This window comes from Simochromis diagramma, unplaced genomic scaffold (genome assembly GCF_900408965.1).
Source record: "Simochromis diagramma unplaced genomic scaffold, fSimDia1.1 OVJJ01000321.1, whole genome shotgun sequence".
Lineage (NCBI taxonomy): Eukaryota > Metazoa > Chordata > Actinopteri > Cichliformes > Cichlidae > Simochromis > Simochromis diagramma.
Window position 1 is genome coordinate 3,068,676 of NW_024386772.1, and position 25,000 is coordinate 3,093,675.

The following is a 25,000-nucleotide window of genomic DNA, read 5'->3' on the forward strand; positions in this document are numbered from 1 at the left end:
AGAAACTGTATAACTAGCTTCCTGTTTCTCATAAAGAATAGACACATGGACATATTTTGCATTTAATGTTGTGCAAGATGCTTTCAGGGGAAGCCTCCCAAGTACAGACGCATACACAAATACCTTTAGATGTAGTTGACGAAATCTAAAAGCATTTAGATGTCTAGATGATTGAAACTAAATGGTAAATGGCCTGTATTTGTATAGTGCTTTACTACTCCCTAAGGACCCCAAAGCGCTTTACACTATACAGTCATCCACCCACTCACACATTGGTGATGGCAGCTACATTGCAGCCACAGCCACCCTGGGGCGCACTGACAGAGGCGAGGCTGCCGGACACTGGCGCCACCGGGCCCTCTGACCACCACCAGGAGGCAACAGGTGAAGTGTCTTGCCCAAGGACACAACGACCGAGACTGTCCAAGCTGGGGCTCGAACCGGCAACCTTCCGATTACAAGGCAAACTCCCAGCTGTTGAGCCACGATCGCCACCATGAAACTAAATGTTGTTTGAGTTAAACAGTTTCGATTTCAGTCTTTAATTCAACATTAGTTTAGAAGCTCCAGTCAAATCTGAGAAAACTTCAGTTTTACAACTTCAACCCAAAATAACTGAACTGCTTTTGTTCCTCCCCTACTCTGCTTACTCACTTGTAGATTACAGCTTCAGATTTCCTTTTTAGTAGTACATTGACCTAATGTCTAAATGTTTCAGACTCCTTTAGAGGAAAAGATAACCCGAGTGTTGCAAATGGCACTGACAGGCAAACTTCTTGGAAGCAACTACCAAAGCATTACTTTTAGGTTTAGACTGTCACGACAGCTCACCAAGAACACAAAACTACACTAGTGGTGGGGCTGCGCATTAACCTTACATATGTGCACTCAGCTTTGACTTCCAGCCTCATTGTGTACAGTGGAAATTTATGCACTCTTGCACCATATTAAAACCCTTTTGAGTTGCAGCTTGAGGCAGTTTAGTTTGCAATGTTCACTACAACTGTTTGTTTAAAGTGAATGCAGTTTTCCATCATTAAACGTTCTCAGAGACCAAGATCCCCTTATTAAAGAAGAGCAGCAGAAATCTGACAAAGCAAACACTGGTGGGAGGAGACCAGTTAAGTAGGTTTAAGTTTCAACAGGTAACAGACCGAACTCTGACATGTAATTGAGCCACAAGTTGAGCTGGACTGATTTGCGATCTTTGTTTTAGAACCAGCCACCTTAGTAAACTCCAGGACTCAAGCAGATTAGTGGTGTAAAATTATTTATTAGTCAAAACATAGACAGTCCATTCCATCAGCAACATGGCCACAAATGATTCCACAAGCTTTGAGACAGGTCTGGCATTTCTAGCATGGTCTCTTTCTGGAGCCATCAAAGCAGTTTTAAAGCCGCTGGTATCTCAGTTACATACAAAGTGTCTTGTAGCAGCAGAGTAACAAACCAACCATGGAGGAATCTGGAGTTCCTCATGCCAGCCGAGGAGGGGTGTGGAGAGCCAAATCCTAAGGATCTGGTTAAGTGCCTAAATCCTAACCAAAGAGGAATAAGAGCCTAATCCTAATCAAAGAGGACTCGGTAAGTGCCTTTGTTCAATAAAGGAAGAGTCTAGACTAACTCAACCTAGAGCGATATGTAGTGCTAAAAAAAATAAAATTTCCTAACCAAAGAGGAATAAGAGCCTAATCCTAACCCAAGAGGACTCGGTAAGTGCCTGAAACCAACCACAGAGTAGTTGGAGTATTAAGTGCTAAACGTAGAGCTCCAAACCTCGTCTCCTGGCTGAGGAAGGTACCTCAAGTTACCGATACCAGAAAAAACCTTGTATGTAACACGCGATCATCTGATAGAACGCCATGACGGCACCCTGAATGATAACATGCGGTTCCTGTGTGGGAGGCTCAGGAAGCGTCCATCTCTGCTCCTTTGTAGATAGAAGCTGCACTGACCCAGTCGCCTGGGGAAGTCTGAAATGCAGTGCAGACAATAGCCATTTGAGAGCCAGTGGACCTGGAGTTGTATGCGCAGGTCTTGTGAAAGCATCACCGGGGCTTTGTCCCGCTTTAAGCCACCTTGATGTGCTAGTCCATCGCCTGCACCATGGACGCCATCTGTGGGAAGAAACAAGTGTTATGTATCAAACCAGGATCTGTTAAACCATTGAGGCTTCAGTTTTTAAACTCACTTGACAAATGCAGAAGTTTCCAGTGAAGTTCCAGCATCCTCAGAGCAAACTCTCCCGTGTTTGGTCTTCAGGAGCTCCTCTGCAGCGCTGCAACTGCTGTTCTGTGAACCACCTGAACACATAATCACAAGCCTCAGCCTCCAACAAACCACAGTTTACAGCCAGTACATTTCTACTTTATAATCAGCATTTAGCCTCTTACGCTGGAGTCTGCATTTCACTGTAGTAGAAATCTTTCTCGTCTCTTCGTCCATTTTACACCAACCGTCTTCAGGGCTTGGAGTCTGCAGAGAAGCACAAAGAGTCAGAGATATAACAGCAGCCAGTCCCCAATTTATACGCTGATATTCAGTGCCTCACCCTTTTTGAAGCTGAGCTCATCATTTACAGTGTAAAACCATGTCCCCCTCTGATTTTATCTGCGAGCCAATCAAGCATCAGAAAGGTTAAAGACGGCGACGAGAAGAGGTGCCATCAGGGAGGGAATCCTCCAGGAAGTGCTTCACCTGCAGGGATAAAAGAGTCAGATATGACTGTTCATAACTTAGCCAGAAAACTATATTTTACAGGTATAGCCACACATGCCCACGAGAACAGATTAGGCCCAACACGTCATCTACCCACACAGACGCACTTCATTTGCAATCAGACACTTAAGCAGTTAGAAAATTTGACTTTTAGTGAGCCCACCTCCCAAAAACCACATTTACAGAGTCAAACAAACAACTCAATTTTTAAAAACTTACCACCACGTTTGCAGAAGTGGCTGGAGGCGCCAACTCTCCCAAATGACACAAAGGGAACACCTGTGAGCTGCCTGAGACCCCTTAAATCCTGAAGCCACCTTATTGGGTCAAACCATGTGCTGCATGTCATGGGGGTGATTTGGGGTTTGGTTGGCGTCATTGTCTATTTAGTCATGAGCTTTATTTTAGTGTATTTGCCCCTTGTGTGTTACTTGGTCTAGCCAAACAATTATAAAGCAGGTGTGCTGATTACAAACACGACCTTTTCCATACCAGCTGGTGGCGCTAATGCACCATTTTGTTATTTGCCAGTCGCCAACAAAAATAATTTCTTACGTCCACTTTGTAAACTTATAAATATCGATGTAAAGTATTATAAAATTACCTCACAAGAGCAGATATCCCACTTTTGATATATTTTTCCTACAATTTAACCAGTGAAGTGGATAGGAGAAAAAAAAAGAAACCAGTCATTTACTGAGCATTGCTCCAGATAGCAAGGGGTGTTTGATCCAAACTGGACCCAAATCTGCAGTTTTCTATGGGTCTCATAGTCTTGACTGACATCATGTACTCAGGATGAGTCTGCCTTCCTCAGCACAGGTGCATAAATCACACTGACAATGTGAAAAACTCACAAAAACTCACAAATCAAATATGATACAGGGTTATGAGCTGTAAGCATATATCTGATGGTTTTGGAAATGTTTGGGTAGAGAATGGGACGTATCACCTGTACTTCTATTTCGAATCACTTCTACATATCCAAATCTGGCTGTTGCTGTTTAGTAAAAGCTGCTCTCAGTGACCAGTCTGCAGCCTTTTTTGTCCTTTTTGGTTAACTCAGTGTGCCGAGTGCTGTTTTCTGGCACCAAACTAGAGGATTTTGTGTTATTTAAGGTGAAACTCTGCACACGTCGCCCTCTCTGTGCCACGTCAGCCTGCCATCATGTGCGTTTGCCAAGGCCAGCTTTGATATTTTCCTCCAGTGAAGTTCAGCAGAAACAGAAACTTAGATGTTTATTAATTTATCTGCTTGATTAGTGGACTGATCACCGCTCTGCGGGAGCTGCTGCACTTCAAGCCTCAGTAAACAAACAGCTAATCCATCTCTGTAAGTGAAATTTAGTTATACTGAATTTGTGAGGCAAGAAAAATACTGCCATTAGTCTCACTGTCAGGAATAATTCAGCCTTTTATTGTGGTCCTGCTGCTCAGCTGCTGCTGGCACTAATTCATGCCCGAGCATAATGGACTCATGAAATACACCGGATGCTTCCAGAGACAGCAAACAACAGGAACGCATTTCCATCAATTTACATTACTGGCAAAAAGGGTCAAAGACGGTCTGACATGAGGTTTTAATTTACCTGCAGATTATTCTGGGTACAAGATAAAAGAAACGGGGATGACATGACTCGAGGAGACTCTATCAGAGGCAAAGCTGAGATGGTTTAGTGGATATATGGGAAAAAGAGAAGAAGGAGCTGCCAGGCCGCTGGAAATGAGAAAGACCTCAGAGAAGACTTATGGAAGGAGTTAAGGAGGACATGCAGAGGATTGGTGTGACAGAGGATGATGCTGGGATAGGGTGAGATGGAAGTGACCCCTAAGGATTCAAGGGTTTTTATTATCATTGCCGCACATCCGGCACTTAAACCTCGGTGAAGACCAACAATAACACACATCAGGAACAACATAAATACGAAAACAAGAACAATATTTACAGTGTAGTATAAAAAATGAACAATTACAATTATAAATAAGAAACATGAGCATCTGAAAAAAGGAGATTTGTAGATGTTTTCAAGCAGAATCCTCCAAATCTGAAAAATGAAGCCAAAAACTGCGGTTCCTCTAATGGCCACTGGAGGCAGACTCCTAAACCGAATGCATTTCCTTATTTTTTTTACTCTTTAATTTTATAAAAAGAGGTACTGAATACAGAATAAAGCTCTTTAAATGACAGTGTACAAAATAAACAGATCATAACAGATGCAAACATGACATTAAAAAAAAAGATGCGCGAGTTACAGTGACATTAAATAAAGACATTAAAAACAATGCCCATTTTTAAAGCTTTATTTCTATGCAAAGAGCAGCTTGTAGCCACATGTTGTGTTTCCCTCATGAAAACTTGCATTTGCTGATGTGGAATTTCACAAGGAGTAAAATCAAATTAATGAGGTCAGTCTCTTTAGTCTTTCTCGCTAAAGGCAGTGCAACCAAATAAGATGCTTTTATGGAAAATTGCACTGGTACCTGTGTTGCCCATTTTAGGCTTTTATTTAAGCCAAACTAATGATCATAAAAAGTTGTGGAGCTATTTCTGTACTCTAGTACAAGGACACAAATGAGGAAACTCAGGATCCACATTTAAATTCAGTTAAAATTCACATACGTGTCCTTAAGCACTAAAAGAACATGATATCGATACAGAGGAATCATGCATGACAATGAAAAAGACCCAGAAACAGCCACGCAAACAAACCACATGTTGTAAAATGAGGTGGTAGAGAAGACTTGGGATAAGGAGCGTGGTTGTGTTGGATACAGGAAGTCTGGGGGATGACATCAGCAAGCATTGGCCAGCTCAAAAGTCCAGCCACGGACGGACAGGAAGACGACCGCACCGTCAGACCGAAGGGGAATACAAACGAGTCTCAGAGGAGACAACAACACAGCACTTACATTCAATAAGGATGGATTTTATTCAGATATTTTTGGTGTTATGATTATGAGTTATGATTGTTTTCACGCTCACATGTTAAACGTAGTCCAGTTAGAACCATTTTCAGACCATTGTTTAAGAATTTAAACTGACAGTTTCAGCTAGTATGAAGATCTAAACCCTTGTGGCTTCAATTCATGACATTCAGTTTCATCTAATCAGCGTGGAGATGACTTCATTTGAATCTTTAATTAATCCATCAAGGAGAAGAAGGAAAAGAAAACTGTGTCACAGCATGAAATTATTATTAATAACAGGCAAAAATGAGCAGAAAAGAAGGAAGCAGAGTTACGTAAAAATATGCAAGCAATAATTTCATAATATGTTGAGTAAGAGTGTATTACATAAAAAAAGTAGGCTAATAGATTAAAGCGTCATTAGGATGAAAAAACAAGAGCAAAGCAGGAGAAGAAGTTTCGTAAAAGTGTTACTGTTAATGTGAAACAGATGATATGATGTCAGATGTCATGAAAATGAATAAACATGCACACATATGTAAAGATAACTGTCTGCAGATCAGCACACAGTGTAAGAGCACACCTGTTCTCTGTGTCCTCTGACATCATCGCCCCTCCATCACCTTCACCTTGCACGGTTTGCAGCACGTGGACCTGCCGTCACTCCCCGCAGCTCTTTTCCAAATACGTCACCTCTCTGCCGGCACAAACCTCGGCTCTTTTGCTGAATCAGACACTTGGCCAGATCCGGATGAGACATGTGGAGGAGAGCTGCCATCCATCATCTGGATCTCAGTGATCCTGAGATCCAGATGATGGATGGCAGCCGTGGTGGATCTACAGGTTGCAGAATACGCCACGGCCAGGTGACTACAGCTAAGGGAGCGTAACGGTGTGAAGTTACTGTTATTGATATGTTTACAGCTTATGTTGTCACATTGAAATGACTCTGTGTAAATTTTATTTATTCATTTTTATACATATTTTTCTCCTTTCTATCATTACTTTTACTCTTTTGTACTTTATGAGGAGAGACTTTTTTATGCAAGAAAACTACATCAGCGATGGATAAACTAAAACCTCCGATGCAGAAAGTTGATTTTAAATGTATTGAAACATTATTTATTAAGGCATTAGGGCTGGCTGGCCAAACTGACTGAGGCTGTGCTTCGGAGAGTCTTTCAGAGGTAACAGCTGATCAGGGCAGAGAAGTGAGGATGTGAAGCTGAGTGGGTGGAGGTTAGAGGAGGAGGTCGAGGCAGCCTTATAATTTAAATCTTTGCATCTATTTTAAACTTCCACATTAATCCATGATGTGCAACTTCCTCAGTGAGGAAGTTTCCAGTGAATGATCAGGAAGCTCAGATGAGAGTTTTGTGCGTCCTCGTCAAACATGACGCCCTGACAGAGATAGAATCACAGAAGAAAGTGGAACACAAACCTCTCCAACGAGACCTGCAGTGAGTGCTTTTACAAAGCGACGTGGACATTTAAAAAAAGCTGAGGAGCTGTGACTCATTTCTAACATTTCCACTGATGTTTCTCTGCTGCTGGTTCTGAATATTCATGATCAAACTTCTTATACAACAAAAACAGAGCTGCTTCTAGTCTGAGCGGCCGAGATATCACATCGTCTACAAGAAATAATTCAGCACCTCAAGTCCTCCGCTCTCAGTCTACTTATACTATTACTGCGTTTAACAACCTTTTACTCTGTAATTTTACAAGTAAAGTTTCATGTTTGATCAGTTTTAAAATACAAACTTTAAAGTACAGTTTTCAGTAAATTACTGACATACTGACACCAGCAACCATAATTTTTTGTCAGATATTCTTGTAATTCTTTAAAGCGGTCTTGAGCAATAATTCAGTTTTGGAGGGTGAGGATGGGCCACCAGCCAATCACAGGGCCAGTAAGTCCACGCCATCTGACTATTTTCAGAGGAATGTTTTTTTTTTGTTTAAGCCACTTAACTGTATCTGTAGACACTTTGTTTCAGCCTGTCACAGAAACACATCCTTTGTTCCCAATTTCTTAGTTGAATCTATGAAAAATGCCAAATATAACACAGTTTGACAGACATAAAATAGTATTTCTGCTCCAACAGCCAAAAACTTGGCATATCGCAGCATTTGTCTGAGCAAACTGGACAAGTGAAGGACAAAAGAAGAAAAAGTATCAGGCCTAAAAAAAACTATCTACAGTAGATGGAAAGTATCTGAAAGTCACGTCCACAAGAGACTGGGAAAACTCCTGCAAGGGGCCTGAGAGATGCACCCGACCCTTCAGCTGGTCCAGCTACTGTTCACTGAAGCTTCATCACAAATACTCTCAGTGAAAGGGCAGCTGTCAAAGAGCCCTTTTGAATGAGGGGTGAAGGCTGAGGTTAACTGAATTACAAGAGAACGTGATTACAAATCAACTAGGGGAAGTATTCCTGCAGACTGCTTACAGAAATAAAGTTCAGACGGTGTTTAAAGAATAAAGGCGGTCATATCAAATATTGACAAACTCATATTTGCTTTATATGCTGTATCTCCACGTATGCTTGCACCTGTTTCTCATTATAAAAACATCATTGGCAGCTCAAGACTTTTGCACAGTACCGTGTTTCATATTTGTATTTATGTCTTTTCCACCACTGCTAATAGGAGTGAAAATGCAGATTGACTGAAATATCACTAAACAGGAAATAAATGTTCAATAGTGTCTAAGAAAATCTGTATATTATATAAACTCCTCAAATATTATGGTTCGTAGATACTTTACTGAAAATCTCCTGATATTTCTGCATTTATTTAATAACTTTACATTCGCATTGAAACAAATAATTTGTATTTAATGTGTCATTAAAAGTTCTGGTTTCATTGGTGAAATTTAAAAAGCAGAATAAAAGATGAAAACTAAACATTTTCGTTACAGAAATGAAAACTGTCACAGATTATTACCGACACCTAGTGGACAAAGAAGAGACAACAGGACCTTCATCCACTGTTTTTACTTCTCACTTTAGCTAAACTGAACAAAACCAACCACAGCCTGCTGTCAATCCTCTGAGAGGGAACAAAAAGACTTTCTTTTGTACTGGAGCAGCCAGCCATGCCTGAAACTGGTCAGCATGGAAACCAGTAAACAAAGTGACAAACAGGAAGAAGCTCTGATCACTGACTAGCTGTGAGTCACATTCAGGGTAAGTCTGTTTCCTCTCTGATGCTGAACTGATAAAATGATTAGGGGGGGATATTTATCAGCGAGTGAGAAAAACAAGCAGTATTTATTTGTCTTTGTAGCGCTGGTTACAGATGAAAAGCCATTAAACAAAGAAGAAAAACGACCATAGGGCAGAATAAAGACACAAACATGCGGATTTAGAAAATGTTAGCCTATAAACCACGTCCAACAGGTGATTTTACAAGTTTGCACCTTAAAGGGAACAGTCCCACATGTTTAGTGCCTTAATATAACCGAAGGAAAGATGAACATAAATGTGTGTCATGGAGTTTAGACAGTAACAGTGACACAGGTCTGGTATTTCATTTCCAGTCTCTCTGGCAAAATTACTTAAAATGCAAATTAATCCACACAGGCGCAAAAGTTTGGGCCCATCCTTTTCACAACACTGATGCATAAGACAGACGTCACAGTTTTAGCTAAAATAAAATGATAATTAACCTTGAAATCCAGAAGAAAAAGCACAAATATGTACATTTGATTGCATGGGAAGCTTCAGAAACCTTTCGAAACTGTTACTGTAACTCTTTTTTTACTGTGTCAGGTGATTCACACAGTTTAACCTTAACACATGAACTCTTTAGTGCCTTAGAAATATTGAAAATTATTTAACTTTATGGGTTATATAAAAGTATTTATTCAACTGTTAAAAAGTGATGCATTTATTGTAAAATTAAACTTATTTTAGTAGTGACTGTTCTTGTGGGTTTTAATAAATTACACAAATAATTATCATATAAATAAATGGTTATTTAACCTGTCAATGTCAGAAGTAACCTGCTTCCAGGTCTTACTGAGCTCAGCAGAGGGCGCTATAGGCTCACGTATACTTCATAATCACTCAGCGCATCAGGCTTTTTATGGTGCCAAACACTACAGGCTGCACACAAACACTCCTGCGGTGTATTTCCAGCAGTGATCCTGAGTTTAAGCTAAAATAAAGTGAGTAAAATCAGTTTTCGAGAGAGGATTTTGAGGCTCGCAGGATCTCAGCAGGAGTCCAAACTGCAGATTTGACCTTTGTGTTCGACATAAGCGGGATTACTCTCTCCTCAGGTCGTACAGCGCTTACAGGTCACAGCTCTCTGACATGTTCATGTAAACAGTTTTATCATTAACTGGCAGCTTTTTTACTCAATACTCAAACTTTGTAGTTATTTATATTAAATTGAGTTTCATAAAAATGTTCTGTATCTGCTGGGAATTATTTAGATTTTTTTTAAATAAACCTTTGCAATGGTTGTTTTTTTCCTCTATTTTTGAGAGCAGTTAAATAATTAAACTATAAAAGTACTTCAAATTCAACCTGCAAGAGCACTTACATGATTAGAGTTACTGCAGTAAAAAGTTACTCTTCCACTGTGACTGTGCCTTCCAAAGGGTCACAAGATAAACCAGAGGAGTCTCCAGGTGGTTAATGTTAGTTGACATGCACACATTTATATTCAGTGTTCAGACATTTCATTTAGATTTTATTTTGAAAAAGTATTTACATTAATTTTATGTCTGGAACAAACTGTGATTTAACATTTTGAGGCCAAACGATATAAAGGATGAACGATACGCTTTGTTCTTTAACATGATGGGTTTTGGCCCAAACTGCATAAAGGGGACAAACGTCTTCGGTTCAGTCTAACAGGTCGACCCTCTGTGGTTCTCATTTCCCACAGTGGGCTCTTTAGTGAAACTAAATTCATCAGGTATCAGTCCATAATGAAAAATCCTCTGAGTCCTGCACAGCAGACGGAGCTCTGCAACATCACAATTCGACTGTCATATAATTTTATATTGTTTATTCTTAGTATCGGATCTGTTTCATCCATCCATTTTCAATTGGCAATTCATTACAGGACCGATTTTATACTAGCATAAGCAGAGCATTATCATTCCCAACGTGGCTTTGTGGCTTTCTATTCCAGCCCTAACCTTAATCATAATCTTAACAGTTATAGATTCATGCAAACCCGCTCTCGTGCCTCCGAACGTGTAACATACCGATGATTTGTCACTGTCGTCGGTATGTTACGTGTTGGGATGAGGACCTGTTGACATAACGTACTGAAATATGTGGCTATATAGAATAGAATAGAATAGAATAGAATTCAACTTTATTGTCATTGCACATGCACAGGTACAGGGCAACGAAATGCTATATGTAAGTGGTTGTGCAGCAGAGCCGACACACAGCTTTGCACTGTCATCTACATATTGGAGCTGTTTACTGTTCTATACGCCGCTCGTGCTGTTGTTTGTCAGTTAGCCAACACCATCAAGGAAAAGAGGGCATACCATATAAAGATGTTCTGTTATGCCGAGAACATTAGAAATGTTTTCAGCTTTTACATTTTCAGTTTTCTTTTTAACAGAAAAGAATCCCACCTATGCACAGCTCCGTCACCGTGAAGTTACGCAGTGGTGGGTTGTTGTTTTTTTTTCCGTGGAGGCCTGAACATGTCTGGTAAAGTTGCATAACCAAAATATGTTGTTCAGGTGCAAATTTACTTCAGGATTTTCTGTCTCACAGGTGGCTGTGAGTCAGATTCTCCCCGTTGACTTTAATACTGTAAACAGCTGCAGCCTTGCAGGGAATAACTTCATTGACCTACAGACCAATCATGACCTGATGGTAACTGATAGAACTGTTCTTATACAGATCCTAACGGTCAGGTGTTATTCACAGATTTCAGGTTTACACAGCACTGGGGTTGGGTCAGGAAGTAAAGCTAAAACTCTGCCAAATCAAACATCCAGAGCTCCCTGATGGTGGTGCTTTGGAGCATAAATCCTGGGCTGCACCTGGGGACAGATAAAGCTCTTAAAGCTTAAAGCTATTAAAGTCAAAATGCAATGTTTGTTCAAAGAGTGAAGTATAAACATTAAGACAGAAGCTCGGTTTGTGTCTGATTAAACCTTCTGCGTTTCGATTTTTGATAGTTTCATGTCAGCTGCTTTGAGCGTTTTACCCATAGCGTCATCACTGCTGCTACCCGGGGCTGCGTTAATACATAACTTTGTGCAGAAGTGAATGAATGTGTTCCTGAATTTGTCTTAATGACAGCCCTCACATACCAAGAGCGCGCCTGAGAGGCTGGTTGAACCTGAAATGCACTTTGAAGCAATCCAAGGCATAAATATGAATGAGACCAGCAGGATTTTTATGGGACGGGAGATCAAAGACTCAACATGTGTCACATTTTCCTCAAAGGAAGCTGTGAAAAAACAGAAAATAAAATAAGCTCTTCATTCACAGACGATTCAGTGTTTCATGTTGACCCTCGGAGGGATTTCAGTATATTAACATAACATAAAAAAGATGGTGCAGACTTATCAGGCAGAGTCGTATCATCAGCGTACGAACTGTATCACCACCTATTTTTTATCAGAGGAGAGGAGGAGCTCGTTAACTTGTTTCACAGGGGGATTCAGGGGCATCTATAAGTATGAAACAAGTTCACGTCCACTATGTTTAATCAAAATCTCAAGATAGGACTAAAGAGTCGGGAAACTACCGAGATCGTTTTGTTCTAAACCTCAGCAAACTGTGAGGGAAAACTAAACTTAAAAGTTAAAAAGTACACAAGAAAAGTTGAACCCCAGTTTCCTGGATAAAAATCGTGTGGATTATGTCTCCTACAAACAAAACAAAACATTTGAAGAAAGATAACTTTATGTGTCCTTCACCACATCTTTTACAAAACCTTTAGAAGACGTTTAAATGTGGATCTTTTTTACAAAAGAAGTGGAAGCTCCAGGATGGTGGCAGTGGGTCGTGGATCAGGCTTGTTCTGGTGGACTGGATTAGGGCAGCACTAATGGAGGGGGAGGCTGCTGCTGTTGGGGAGCGTCATTGGCACTGGGGGTGTGATTGGTCTAGAACACGGCAGAAGACTGGTTTCTAACATGATGTGGAGCGTTGTTCACTTCAGTACTGTTGTGGTCTTTTTGATGTATGTTACAACACTCACACTCTTTTCCTCCAAATAACGAGTACCAGGACTTGACTCCACAGAGTGAATACATCAACACTTTCAGTAAGTGTGTAATTTCAGCTTAATAACAAACTGGTCACACTGAGATCTTCCTGGCTGTCCAGGTCATACACCTTCATCTCCAGACAGGATTTCCTGTCTGTATCTGAAGGAGGGGCTCGATATCTGGATTCAGGAGGTCCCAGCCCTGTGACTGGCACTGACCGGTACTGGGAGTGAGGAAGCTGGAGACAGCAGACTGGTCACCGTAGCTTTGTTTCCTGCCTTCATTGTTTGAGATGAGCAGGAAGGATGAGCCATCACGAAACCATCTTGGCTATCCTTTTTATTCTGTCACTCTGCTGCTGTGATGTGTGATGTGGGGTTGAGCAGGATTAACCATTTATCAGGCTTTCTGCAGAGCATTAAGCTTTTTGGGGCGTGTTTCCAGTTACTGATGAGCTCATTTGGACTCTGTGTCATCATGTTTGGGTTTGTTTGTCACGGGGAAAGGCTGAAAGAATACCAGTGACGTAAGCTGTCGTCCCTGGAAAGAATGGAAATTTAAAAATATAAATTCAGAAACTGACCTGAATTCGGATCAGATGAAAACAAAAAACTGCTGAAACTGTTGGCAAAGAGAGACAGAATACAACAGTACAATAGCATAAAGAACTGAAGGTAAGTAGAAAAACAATGCACAACATCCTCATAGCTTCTGACAGGTTTTTATAAGAAGTCGTAGAAGTAAAGTTTTTTCTCTGAACGTCATAAATAACTAACAGGAACACCGGGATTTTCCGTCACTAATAATTCACCAGAAGTGGATTCTTTCATGCTCACACTTCAGGGATGATGAAAGAGTAGTAACATCTGTGAATGTAAAGAATCAGGTTTTGCCAGCCTGTCTGTTGCCCTGCATGCCGTATTTGTTACTTTATGTTTTCATAATCATCCTCAGTTAGAAACAAACTGTTCTTCCGATTTTGTTTCTTATAGAATCCATAGCATTCTTAAAAGTTCTCAAGTCCACCTTAAACTACGTCGTAGACCTTTATTATACTGATACTTTGAACTGTCCAACATCTGCTCTTTCACAGTGGCATCGACAGGAAACACCGAGCTGAGCTCAGAGAGCAGCTTTCTTCATATAACCACAGCATGAAGAAGAAAAAGCAGCAGCGCGTCAGACGCACCAAAAATCAGCATAAAAAGTTAAAAAATGTAAGAAACCTTCCAACATCACAAAGTTTCACTCTCAAACAGAACATCCAAGATAAAGAAGAAACAGAAGGCTATGAAAAATGTGTCTGAAGATGCACGATTACTCTGAATGATACGTGAGTCGTGTGTTTCTGGGAAAAAGATGAAGCTCTAGGAAGTACGGTGTTAACCGCCCCTGGTTTGTTGGGTGTAAACAGATTTGCTTGTGACTCTTAACACTTTGAGAAAGTGGCTGTTGGGGTGGATGGTGGGTCTGTAAAGCCTGCAAGTGTCACATTACAGCGAGTTTAAAATCGAGATGGTGGTCTGTTTGGTTAAATGTGGGGCAGTTTGATCGACTTCAGGAAATAAGGTGGTCTTGGCTGAATGTAAATTAAATTGCTTCTCACGTGAATTTTTTTCTCTCGATTAAACCAAAGGACAGTCTTCTTCCTCAAACATAACCAAACACTACCAGGAGCAAACCATGTCTGGGAAACTGACTCTTTAAGAGTCAGACTTACAAAAAAGCTCAGATTAAAAAACACTAAAGAGAAAAAAGCTGCAAACACGCTGAAATCTTCACATATTTATTGATAGGCCCAAATAAATGGGTGAAATTGTGGAAGTTCTACCTCTTTTAGCGCTGCAAATAAACATGTTGCACACATGCATTCTTCACGCAGATTTTTCTCATTTTATTTTGTATTATTTATGTTTACATTGTGTCTCATCTCTAAAGTTTATGGTTGTACTGATTTTACTGTAACGTGGTATTTCCTGTGGTTAAAGATTTCCGTGAACGCAAACAAGCGGGAGTCTGAGAGCTTCCCGGACGAGTTGATCGGGTGGTTTTCTGATCATCAGCAGGAGATCGATCAGCTGTTCATCTGCGGTGACGAAGACAGAAGTGAATCAGTCAGCCTGAAGGACTTTGAGCTGGGTAATCCATCACCCCTGACCTGAATAATCCGAGATTTTCTTTGCCAGGATGGGAGAAGACTCTCTCGCTTCTTTGAGTGACACATAAAGATAATCGCAGAAGAGAAGGAGATATGTGAGTCAGTACTAAATGCCACAGTGTCATTGTGCTGAAGTATTTATGGAGGGTACTGTGAATCAGGCTCTTGGTAATGTCAGCGGAGCCTCATTTCCTCCTCACAGATAAGAGTAGCTGGCTCTGGGAAACAAAACCAGGACAATGTTCCTTTTGTGAGTCTGACTTCAGACACACTGAGTAAACTTCCAAAGAGATTACGGCGCAGACCTGCAGCACAACACCGCAGCTATGACTCTGACTGGGAAGACCTACAGCACAGAATCACTGCTGTAGGTCTTAATAATCAATAAATTACTTTTACAGCACATCCAATGTGATCATTTATAGCTTCATTTCCAGGTTTATAGATCATACACGATTCTCAGAGAGACCTCAGGTTATCTCATCTTCTGAACAAAACTGTCTCTGCGTCTTTAACACGTCTCCATAAAAGCGTTTTTTTTATTGGCCAGCATCTGGAAGCTTTGTGAGGGGCACTCGTGAGCTGCAGGAGAAAAGAGGGAATCACATTTTAACCATTAAAGCCTGCAGGGATTGCGCGTCCTCATGTTAATGTTATTTGACACTTTGTTCACATTCTACATCAGCTTTTTTATAAGCAAATAAGAAAAACCTTTGCAATTATTATTATTTTACTCTATTTTGTTTTTAACCAGGCATGTCACCATTTTATACTTTAGGTAACGTTTTCCTTAGTTTTTAACCGTGTTAAGACATTTTCATGTCCTAAAGATAATTACTCACATGTGGGCAAAATATGGCTTGTGCACCAGATGATCCTGGCCTTTGAAGCCCTAAAAGGAAAACTAAACAACCATCTAAATCTCGGTGCAGATGAGTAAAGGCTGTGCTGTTATTAAACTGGATTTCAGAGGAGGGCGTTCCACTTACACGTGCACGCTCTCTATGTTTTTACTGTGCTGCAGGTTTGATGAGTTTGGGTGTCCCCTGTCAGCAGTTTCAGCTCCACATGCTGACTCAGCAGCTGAAGACCTTCAATGACATGATTAGTTATGAAGATTTGATGAAACAAATACAGTCTCTGAGGTGAAACCAACTTATTTCTCTATCAGTATTTGATTATTTTTCCTTTTATAGGTTTATGAGTTTACTTGATTTTATTTCCCACAGTGACAGTGCAGAGCTCCACGCTCAGATACCAGGGCACTTCATAAAAAGACAAGAACCAGTGGAGACAGAAAATGTAAAACATCAGCAGAGACTGCAAAACACTGAAGCCCAGAGGTATTGAGCTCATTATGTGTTATATTTTATGAACAGAACATTCATTCTATAAAGATAAAAATAAAGGTGAACGCAGTTTTGCAAATAAAAGAATCAGTGCCGCGTTTTACAAATACACAAACATAGATGTGACAGATGTGGCTCTGGTATTTCATGAGTTTGTATGATTTGAAAAATATCACAGTTTTATTTTTGTAAAGTTTTCTCAAGTTTACTATTTTGGCAAAATTAGCTGATTTTAGCATTTGGAAAATTTTCAAATAAAAAAATTAATTAATGTAACCTTGTTTTCCTGTTTGTGTAATTCCTTGAAGTTCAATATTTCTAAAAGAGTTAAATATTTTATTATTTTCATAAATTTTACTATTTATAACTTATGTACAATTTTATTATTTGTTTTTATTTTTTATTATCTGTTCATATTGCCTTATTTTCATATGTCTGCTCATTTTTATATTTACCAAAATAAATATAAATATTTAGTGGAATATGTGGAAAAACTTATATTTTGATTGTAAATCATCAATTAAAATTTAACTTGATTTTACTTGATTTTACCTAGAAAATGATTTAGAAAAAAAGATTTACAATTTTAAAATTTGCATACAGTGCAGACATGAAGCCACAAAATCCCTCTGACTTGTTTTTAGAGTAAGTGGGAGGAGCAGCAGCTGGTTTTAAAATATCATAAAGCCAGACAGACATCAGACATGTCCTGGAGAAAAGCAGTTTCGACAGTTTCTGTGGCTGCACTGGGACAAACTGGGCAGCTCCTGGGAAACACAATCAGGCTGTGTTGACATTCATTCCAAACCTCCATGAGTGAGGTTAACCAGGCTGAGTTATTCCTGACCCTCAGCTGTAAATCACACTGTGACTCCGCTCCTGTAACTCAGACGCCCAAAATGACAACATTGGGACACAAGCAGCCTCAACAGCTCTGAAAACAAAGGACTCGGGGCGACCTTTAGCTGGCCCGCTGACAGGTGCCGTTGCCTTTTTCTGACCTGGCTGCTGTGATTGTTTTCCTGTGCCACAGAAGGATGTTTTAGCAGTAAATCACACACATAACATAATGTGCACAGCCCGAGTTGAATTGAATTCACTTTTTTCCCCCTCTTTTGCTGTACTGATTTGATAAAATTAGACTTAGAGTCAAAAACATTACATTTCACAAGCTGATGTTATTTAAACCCACTGATTGCTTGATTACATTAGCAAACAGCATGCCGTGTCTGGAAAGTCTCCAGGGGTTTAGGCCTGGAGTTTGTTTCTCGGACGTGTGGTTAAGATGCTGAAACAAACATGTTTTTGCAGTATTTTCATTATTTGCATTTAGCCTTGATGCGTTCTGTCTGATGTTAACAAAAGCTTGAGATTAATCATTTCTGTTTATCTGATTTAACACGGAAAACACATCGAATGGTTAAAATGACATATTTTAATGTTTCATGAAAAACATTGGCTCTTTTCGAAACACACCTTACAAAACACTGGGATGGGGGCAGTATAAAGGCTGGAAAACTAAGTTATGCTAAAAAGAAAGAATGGGAGAAACATTTTGTACCTAATCAGGTTAACTGGCAACAGGTCACAAATGGCAAATGTAAGTGCTGTGCTCTAAATTATTCCCTAATTTACTATAATGATGACGACCATTCAGACATTAAACTAGTGATTCAGACCAGAAATTCATCAGGACGCTGTAAATCAAATGACGAGATTCTCACATTATTCTTAATACCACGGCAGTCGCCCCCTGCTGGTTAATTAGAAACAGTGTTGGGGAGTAACGGAATACATGTATGTAAAATACAAAATATGAGTAACTGTATTCCGTTACAGTTACCGTTTAAAAAGGTGGCATTCCGAATACAGTTACTTTGTTGAAATAAATGGATTACACGGCGGTCTTTTCCTGTTTTATATGTTAGGCTGTCCCCCCTAATGCCTGTGTCTCAATCTCTTGGCCCATGTCAGCTCTAACTGCAGCATGCAATGACGTGAAGAAATAGTTTTAAAAATTATTGTTCAAAAAATTATTTAATATGAAGGCAATAGGCAGAGTGTTACAGGCATAGCCCTAAAGAATGCAGCCTCATGGGCAGTGTAGTCCAGTTGTAAGTAAGCTATTAAGACTCGACTGTACACTGTGTTCGTGTTTTCCTCCGAAACAATAAGTTCCGTTGGAGCAGCCTTTCAACGCCTCTCTCTGTCTCTCGCTAGCAAAGTTGACCCAGACAACAAAGTAAAGCTAGTTTTCAGCTATGAGCCCGCAGAACCCAACGTATTAGCCAGAGGTCCCTTTACTACGATTTGGAGCAGCGGACCTGTTTTATATAAGCGCAGAATAGTTTTCTATACGAGATGCCTGCAAAAAGTGCAGCCTTACCTAATGTCCACCTACTGTTACTCATTTATATTAAGATTTAAAAATCTAGTTGGTGTTGGTACGCTGAGTATCCTTCAGTAATAGTAATAAATCACACAGCAATAGTACATTCATGTAGTTGTAAAAAGCATGATAATATATTAAGTAATCTGAATACTTTACTCTCATCTGGACTTTCAAAACCACTTAACCAACCTTTGAGCCATCTTCTGTATATATTCAATTCAATTCAGTTCAATTCAATAAAACTTTATTGATCCCGAAGGTTGACCCTGAAGGAAATTGTTTTTGTTTTTTCTTTTCAATTCAATAAAAAATATATAGTGTAGTCACATAGTTTTATAGAGTCTAAACTCAAAACTAAATTTTCATTTTCTTTAAACCGCCAGGTTCATCCGTCTGAGTGTCCGACTGATACCTTTCACCTCGGCCACAGTGCACCCTGGAAACTTTGAGGTCGTTTTATCGAGCAGCCGCACAGTTTTTGGTCTGATGAGTGTGATCGAGGACCGAGCTGGGATCCAGACCTCGAGCCTGGAGGTTTTCAGTAGCAGAGTGCCAACAGAGGAGGCCCGCCTGCCCCTGGAGAGCACGCTGGAGGAGTGCGGCTTCAAAGGAGGGCCAGAGGAGAGTCCTCCAGAGGCCACCGTGTATTATGACTACAGACTGCCATTTACAGACTGTCCCATCCTCAACTACGACCACTACATTAGGTCGAATCAGGACTCTGCATCGAATCAGGGGTCTGTGAATTACAAAGCTGTTTTGAGGTACCTGCACCTACTGTAGACACCAGTTTTGTTATACACCTGAGTTTCAATATAACAACAACAAAGGTGACTTCGAACAGCACCCAATGTCACACATAGTTGAGGTCAGAAGTAAACACACCCTAATCATACACATGAATGTTGTGTTCTTTCTGGGCTTTCAGGGATCCTCTTTTTCCTGGATGGAATAATTGCTCAACAGACATCTTTAATGACTTTAATGAAACAAAAATGTGGTGCACATGTTTAATACGGATTTTCCTAATCCACACAGGCTCAAATATACAGCGTACACTCACTTAAATCTTTAAATACGTGGGTGCTGAGTTTTCTACAATATATTATCCCGACAAGTCCAAAGGCTATTAACTTCTCATTGGGGTCATGATTGACTTCAGCTGGTAGTTCCTCTTTGCCAGGATAAAAATGATTTCTTTGACAACATTCATTGGATTGACAAATACTCAGAATAATGGGAAAGTCAAGGAGCTCAGAGAAGATCTAAGGGGAATTGTAGATTTACCTAAGAACAAGGTCTGTGAATGAGTCATCACTTTACCAAGGTCTGGAACAAGAAAAGTTGTTAGGATGTTCAGGAACAACCAAGGAACCAGGACTCAAGACACTGCTGTAAAACCAGCTTTACATAGTGAAAGCAAGTTTTACATCACCACGGACTGAGAGCGTGCTCACCAAGAAAGAAGACCCTGCTCTAAAATCCAGAAAAACCCTTTAAGCTTGAAATTTGCAGCTGCAAATGCAATGACAGGCCTTTAAACCTAAGAACACTGTCCCAACTGTCAAGCATGGCGGTGGTAGCGTTACGCTCTGGGGCTGTTTCGCTGCCAGTTGTAATCATGCAAGAGATATCAACAACAGCTAGACAGTTTAAACTTGGACACAGTTGGGATCCACGAAGACAACGATCCCAAACCAAAGCCCCGACCTCATCCCTATTGAAACTGTGTGGACTATGTTTAAAAATCAGGTCTGCAACAGCAAACCAACCAATTTATATCATCTCTGTCAGTTCTGCCACGTAGAGTAGACACATATCCACCCAGAAGTGTGACAGGTTGTTAATGGCAACCAGAATGGGTATATATATTTGAACCTGCGTGGATTAGAGAAAATCCCAAATTAATTCAAACTCATTAACCAAGTTCTTGTATTTGTTTTAGTCATTAAAGATGTATGCTGTGCAGCCATTTCTCCCTTTAAAGAACACCTTGAAGAAATCATTAAAAGCCCCAAATTACCACAACATTAATGCCCCTGATGACCTCAGTGACAGCTAGCTGGATAACCACCCCCATGTTGGCAGTTACTAATGTAAATATTAGCTTTACAGCTTTATTGGTGGATACAACAGTACTGTTTTATTAAACACAATTTAGTACCATGAATCAAGTAATTTGGTAAGTCGGCCAACCAGTTTTAAAAGATGTTTTCTGCTGCTCGTAAAATATAAAAATATGCAGGTATGTCTTCGGTATCCCTTTTTTGTTTGCTAGTGTTAACAAACATGGCGATAGATGCCTCATGACCTCACTCAGGTCTTCCCATTTTATTATTGAAAAGAACTGAACTCCGCACAAACTAAATTAAGAAATAAAAATTAAAACAAAGCATAAATGAAAGCTAATGAGCGCCTCGAGTGAGACCTCAGCAACATTTAAAGGAGGATTTATGTAAGAAAGCTGCAGGGAACGCCTCACTCAGCTCCTCGCGGTCAGCTCATGCTTTAATTACACCCTCGGGATGCAGTTTCAGCCGGCATGTGCAAATCTTCACACCAGGTCAGAGTGGCGCTTTTCCCTGCAGGGCCTCGTTGGCTGAACGCTGCCATGCTGGGTCAGTGGAAAGTGCCTGGCTGGTGGAAACCGCAGAGTCGCTATAAACAGTGGCCACCAAAGCGTGCCATGCAGCTACCACACCCCACAGCTTCCCTCCTCCTCCTACTGCTGCTGCTGCTGCTGCTCCACCCAGCCCAGCTTTTACATCCCAGCTTCACCCCCAAAGCCGCCTCCTCCTGTTTACTAACACAGGCCCGGTTTAAGGAAACAGACCGTAAAATGAGGCAGGTTTTCCAAGTCAAAATAATATTTATTCCACAGGCTCAAAAATACTGTGCAGTATAAATATTACAAAACAGATGAAAAACACAGACAGACGTCAGGTGATCGAGCTCTGCGGCAGTTTTTTTTTTATACATCAGAAGATATTTTATGCTTTCATTTATTAAACCAGCTGAACACGTTAATGCTGAGCAGAACAAAGTCGGGTTTATGTTTCCTATAATAAACTGAGTTCTTCCAGAGGAGTTTGGAGAAGTTCTGGAATTTAAATGTCTCATTTTTATTTTTGGCCTGAGCTCTGCGGTTTGGAGGGAAACTAAACTGTAATTAGAGCCACATTAATGAGGCAATTAACCCAATACCTCATAAAATGTGTACTGTCATGTTCCCGAAAGCTTTTTAACTTTTAAGTTGCTTTCTCACATGAAGTTTAGTGCTTTTACTTTTTTTCCATGTTTAACACAGCAGGAAGAAATCTGCTTCAAACTACCAGGAATACTCTGCATGGTTTAGGCCACAATCCGACATCTATGGTGCCAAAATCCCAATAAACTATCCCAGTAAGAAGCTGGGACAAACAGGGCGTTTGTGTAGGAAAATGTGTGAGGCTAATCTGCTGAATGGTCTCAATGAGTTAATGGTGTGTTGACCTAAAAAAATAAGACAACATGAACCATGTTTGGTATTTAACATTAAAGTAGCTGCGTTTCTCTTTTCTTTGTGCTAATTTCTTTCATATTTTCAAGGCTGGACTTAGTGTGGGTGCCTCAGACGCCTCCCCTTCTGCAGAGCTTTCTTCTGAAAAACTGATCCTATCGAAATGTGGGTCATGCATCAGTAAGTGGAATAGGTGTACGACGTCACCCTGACCTCTGACCTCTGTGTAGCCAGGCTACAGATGGCTCTGTAGTGCGTAAACAGCTTTTCATTTAAGTAAACAAAAGAAAATATTCTTTAGGTTTGGACTCATGAGGTTATTTTTTATTGTTTTATAGAAAAATCAATGAAGCAAATAACCTGTAGAATAATTGATAATAAAGAGGCTTCACTGTGGTTATGATTACCAATAACTTATTTTTCTGTTTCTCTGGATTGCAGCAAAACTTCCAAGCAGCGGTTCTCAAACGTTTTCTCTTGACATGCCTCACAAAGATTCACAACCTACATATTTTTATCAGTTAATACAAAATAAAAAAGTAGCTCTAAAAATTAATCAAGTTTTTTTAATTGGTTGTCCACAGCTTAACAAACAAGGGTTGTACCATATTGTACAGCAAAAAGATAAAGAAAATCAGCTGTGGAGTAACTGATAAATATAACCTGCAGTGCTAGTTGTGATCCTCTGACTTCGTCTTAATTTAACTTCTTAACTTCCTGGTGAACCACTTTGGCTTAGTCTAAACCAGAAGAAGTTACCGATCTCTCCGTATATGCCCAACAGGTCAAAGATGCAACGTAACTATACCCTAAAAAAGATCCTCATGGTTAATCCCAACTCCAGCCACTTGGCTTTTGTGCCTAAACCTAACCTGCAATTTAACTTGAAGCTGACCCAGCAGTTTTTTTTCCTAACCCTGGCCACTTGTTTTATGTGTCTGACCCTAACTGCCTTTGGTTTGAGGATATCTGGTGCAGTTTCTCATTTTACCCTGATGTGGATCTCCTCCATGTCATCCGCTTCCTCTGGACCTACTTTCAAGGCTTCTTGTTTTCTTTAACGAAGCTCTAAACAGCTCAAATCACTTAAAGTCAGTGGACTGACACGGGAAGAGTCAACAAGATATTTGAATTTTACTAAACCTCACTCAGCACGGTATTTCAGAAACCCTTTACCCCAGTAAAATTTTCCCATTCTTCTGGAGGATCCTGAGGCGTCATCAGGCCTGAAGAAATAGATCATCTCTTCAAGGAACTCTTAGTCTACTCCACAATCTTCTCCCAGTTGGGTTTACCTGGAAAACCTCCAAAGGATGGCCTCAAGGAGGCCTGATCAAATGTTTGCACCACCACAGCTACTTATGACATAAAGTAGTGGCTCTACTTTGAGCCCCTCACCACATGTTTCAGACTGAGCCAACCTAAGGAGGAAGTGCATTTCTTCTTCTGAGGGGTCACTACCCACAACTCGTAGACATAAATGAGGGTTGGAAAATGGCTGGTCAATCAAAAATGTCATCTTCAGAGTCGGTCTTCTCTTAACCATGATGCTTCCTACACATCATGCTGATCCACTTTCCTATAATCCGTAACATTAAAGCTTCCTCGCAATAACTCTCCCTGAATCGTATGTGTTTGACATAGTTTGAGAACCGCTGCTTTAAAGCACGAGTTAGTGTTTAACCTGGAAACATAATCTGCTCGGGGGGAAATCTGCCTGCAAGTTAAAGAAACCAAACGCACCTTTACCTGCTTTTTTTATGTGTGTGTTTGTGTGTGTGGAAAAATGAGTAACACGCTACAAGTGCTAATTAGATTTTACTTTTAAACGACTGATAATATTTTCTGGTGTTACAGCAGCAGACTGATGATGAATCTATAGAAGGAAGAACCTGAAACAGCAGAAAACTGAGGGTTAATGTTCAGTCGTTCCTGCCATGAAACAAACGCTGCAACACAAAGACAATTTTCCTTGTTTTGGAAACTTATGTGGATCTGAGACATGCCCACAGGCAGGTACTTCTCTCTAACACAGTAAACAACTGGGTAACATATTTTGGTTTTGGAGTGTAACATATAAAGCGTCACAGTTTTTTTAAATAGATAGAATTTAAAAATGAATTTGGAAATAGTTCCAGTTGAAGCCAGACGTGAGGGATCACGGAGCGGCTTGGCGGCGCTCTTCGGGGGCTGGTTTACTCCCCCTTTCACCGTTTTTGAGTTTGTTTTTAGAAGCTGGTAAAGAAAAAAAGAGCTTTTAAAACTTGTCTTCCCCCTCTGCCTGCCAGCAAAGCGCCTACAGTCTGAGTTCAGTTTGATTGTCTCCATCCCACAATGAGTCACAAACAAAAAGGAGGAAGTTCGTGTTCCTTTGGTTGGGGGGAAATCCATCCTTTGAGAAATACTGACTTTGGGATGAAGCTCACGCCCTCCGGTATTCCCAAATTGCACTTTATCGTCCACTAACGCTCTTCCTTCAGCAAGTTGCCAAAGTGGAGGCTTTGATGCCTGCTTTGGAGTCCATGTTGGCAACCAGAAGTTTAAGTGTGTCTCCGGATGAGCGAATCAGTTCCCGCCCACTGAAACGAACACACAATAAGTTGGAAGTCAGTTGTTGAGCCTTTCGCTTTACCGTGATACCATAATGACGTGTTTTAGATTTCTGCTATTTTCTATTTAAAATGTTTATATTTAGAGTCGAAAGATTAAAAATACAAACAGTGCTGCGATTTACATAATACCTCACACTAATCTGTGAACTGTTTTCTTA

At 40.3% G+C, this 25,000-nt stretch overlaps 2 protein-coding genes across 2 annotated transcripts in view; one reads left to right on the top strand and one right to left on the bottom strand.

The window, feature by feature from the left end:
* The first annotated feature begins 8,647 nt into the window (after positions 1–8,647).
* Positions 8,648–19,850, top strand: LOC120740428. Its single transcript, XM_040042824.1, has 6 exons — positions 8,648–8,816; positions 13,926–14,049; positions 14,821–14,971; positions 16,015–16,135; positions 16,220–16,333; positions 19,115–19,850. The coding sequence occupies exons 2-6, from the start codon at positions 13,987–13,989 to the stop codon at positions 19,512–19,514; spliced, it is 849 nt and encodes a 282-aa protein (XP_039898758.1). The 5' UTR covers positions 8,648–8,816; positions 13,926–13,986; the 3' UTR covers positions 19,515–19,850.
* Positions 19,851–21,705: 1,855 nt separating this feature from the next.
* The window catches only part of si:ch73-281f12.4 (RA_Radil_like and Myo5p-like_CBD_Rasip1 domain-containing protein), a 29,559-nt gene continuing 26,264 nt past the window's right edge, over positions 21,706–25,000 (bottom strand). Inside the window, exon 16 of the mRNA XM_040042812.1 lies at positions 21,706–24,809. Coding sequence (XP_039898746.1) covers positions 24,707–24,809 — 103 coding nt within the window. The 3' untranslated portion in view covers positions 21,706–24,706. The remainder of the gene's footprint in view (positions 24,810–25,000) is intronic.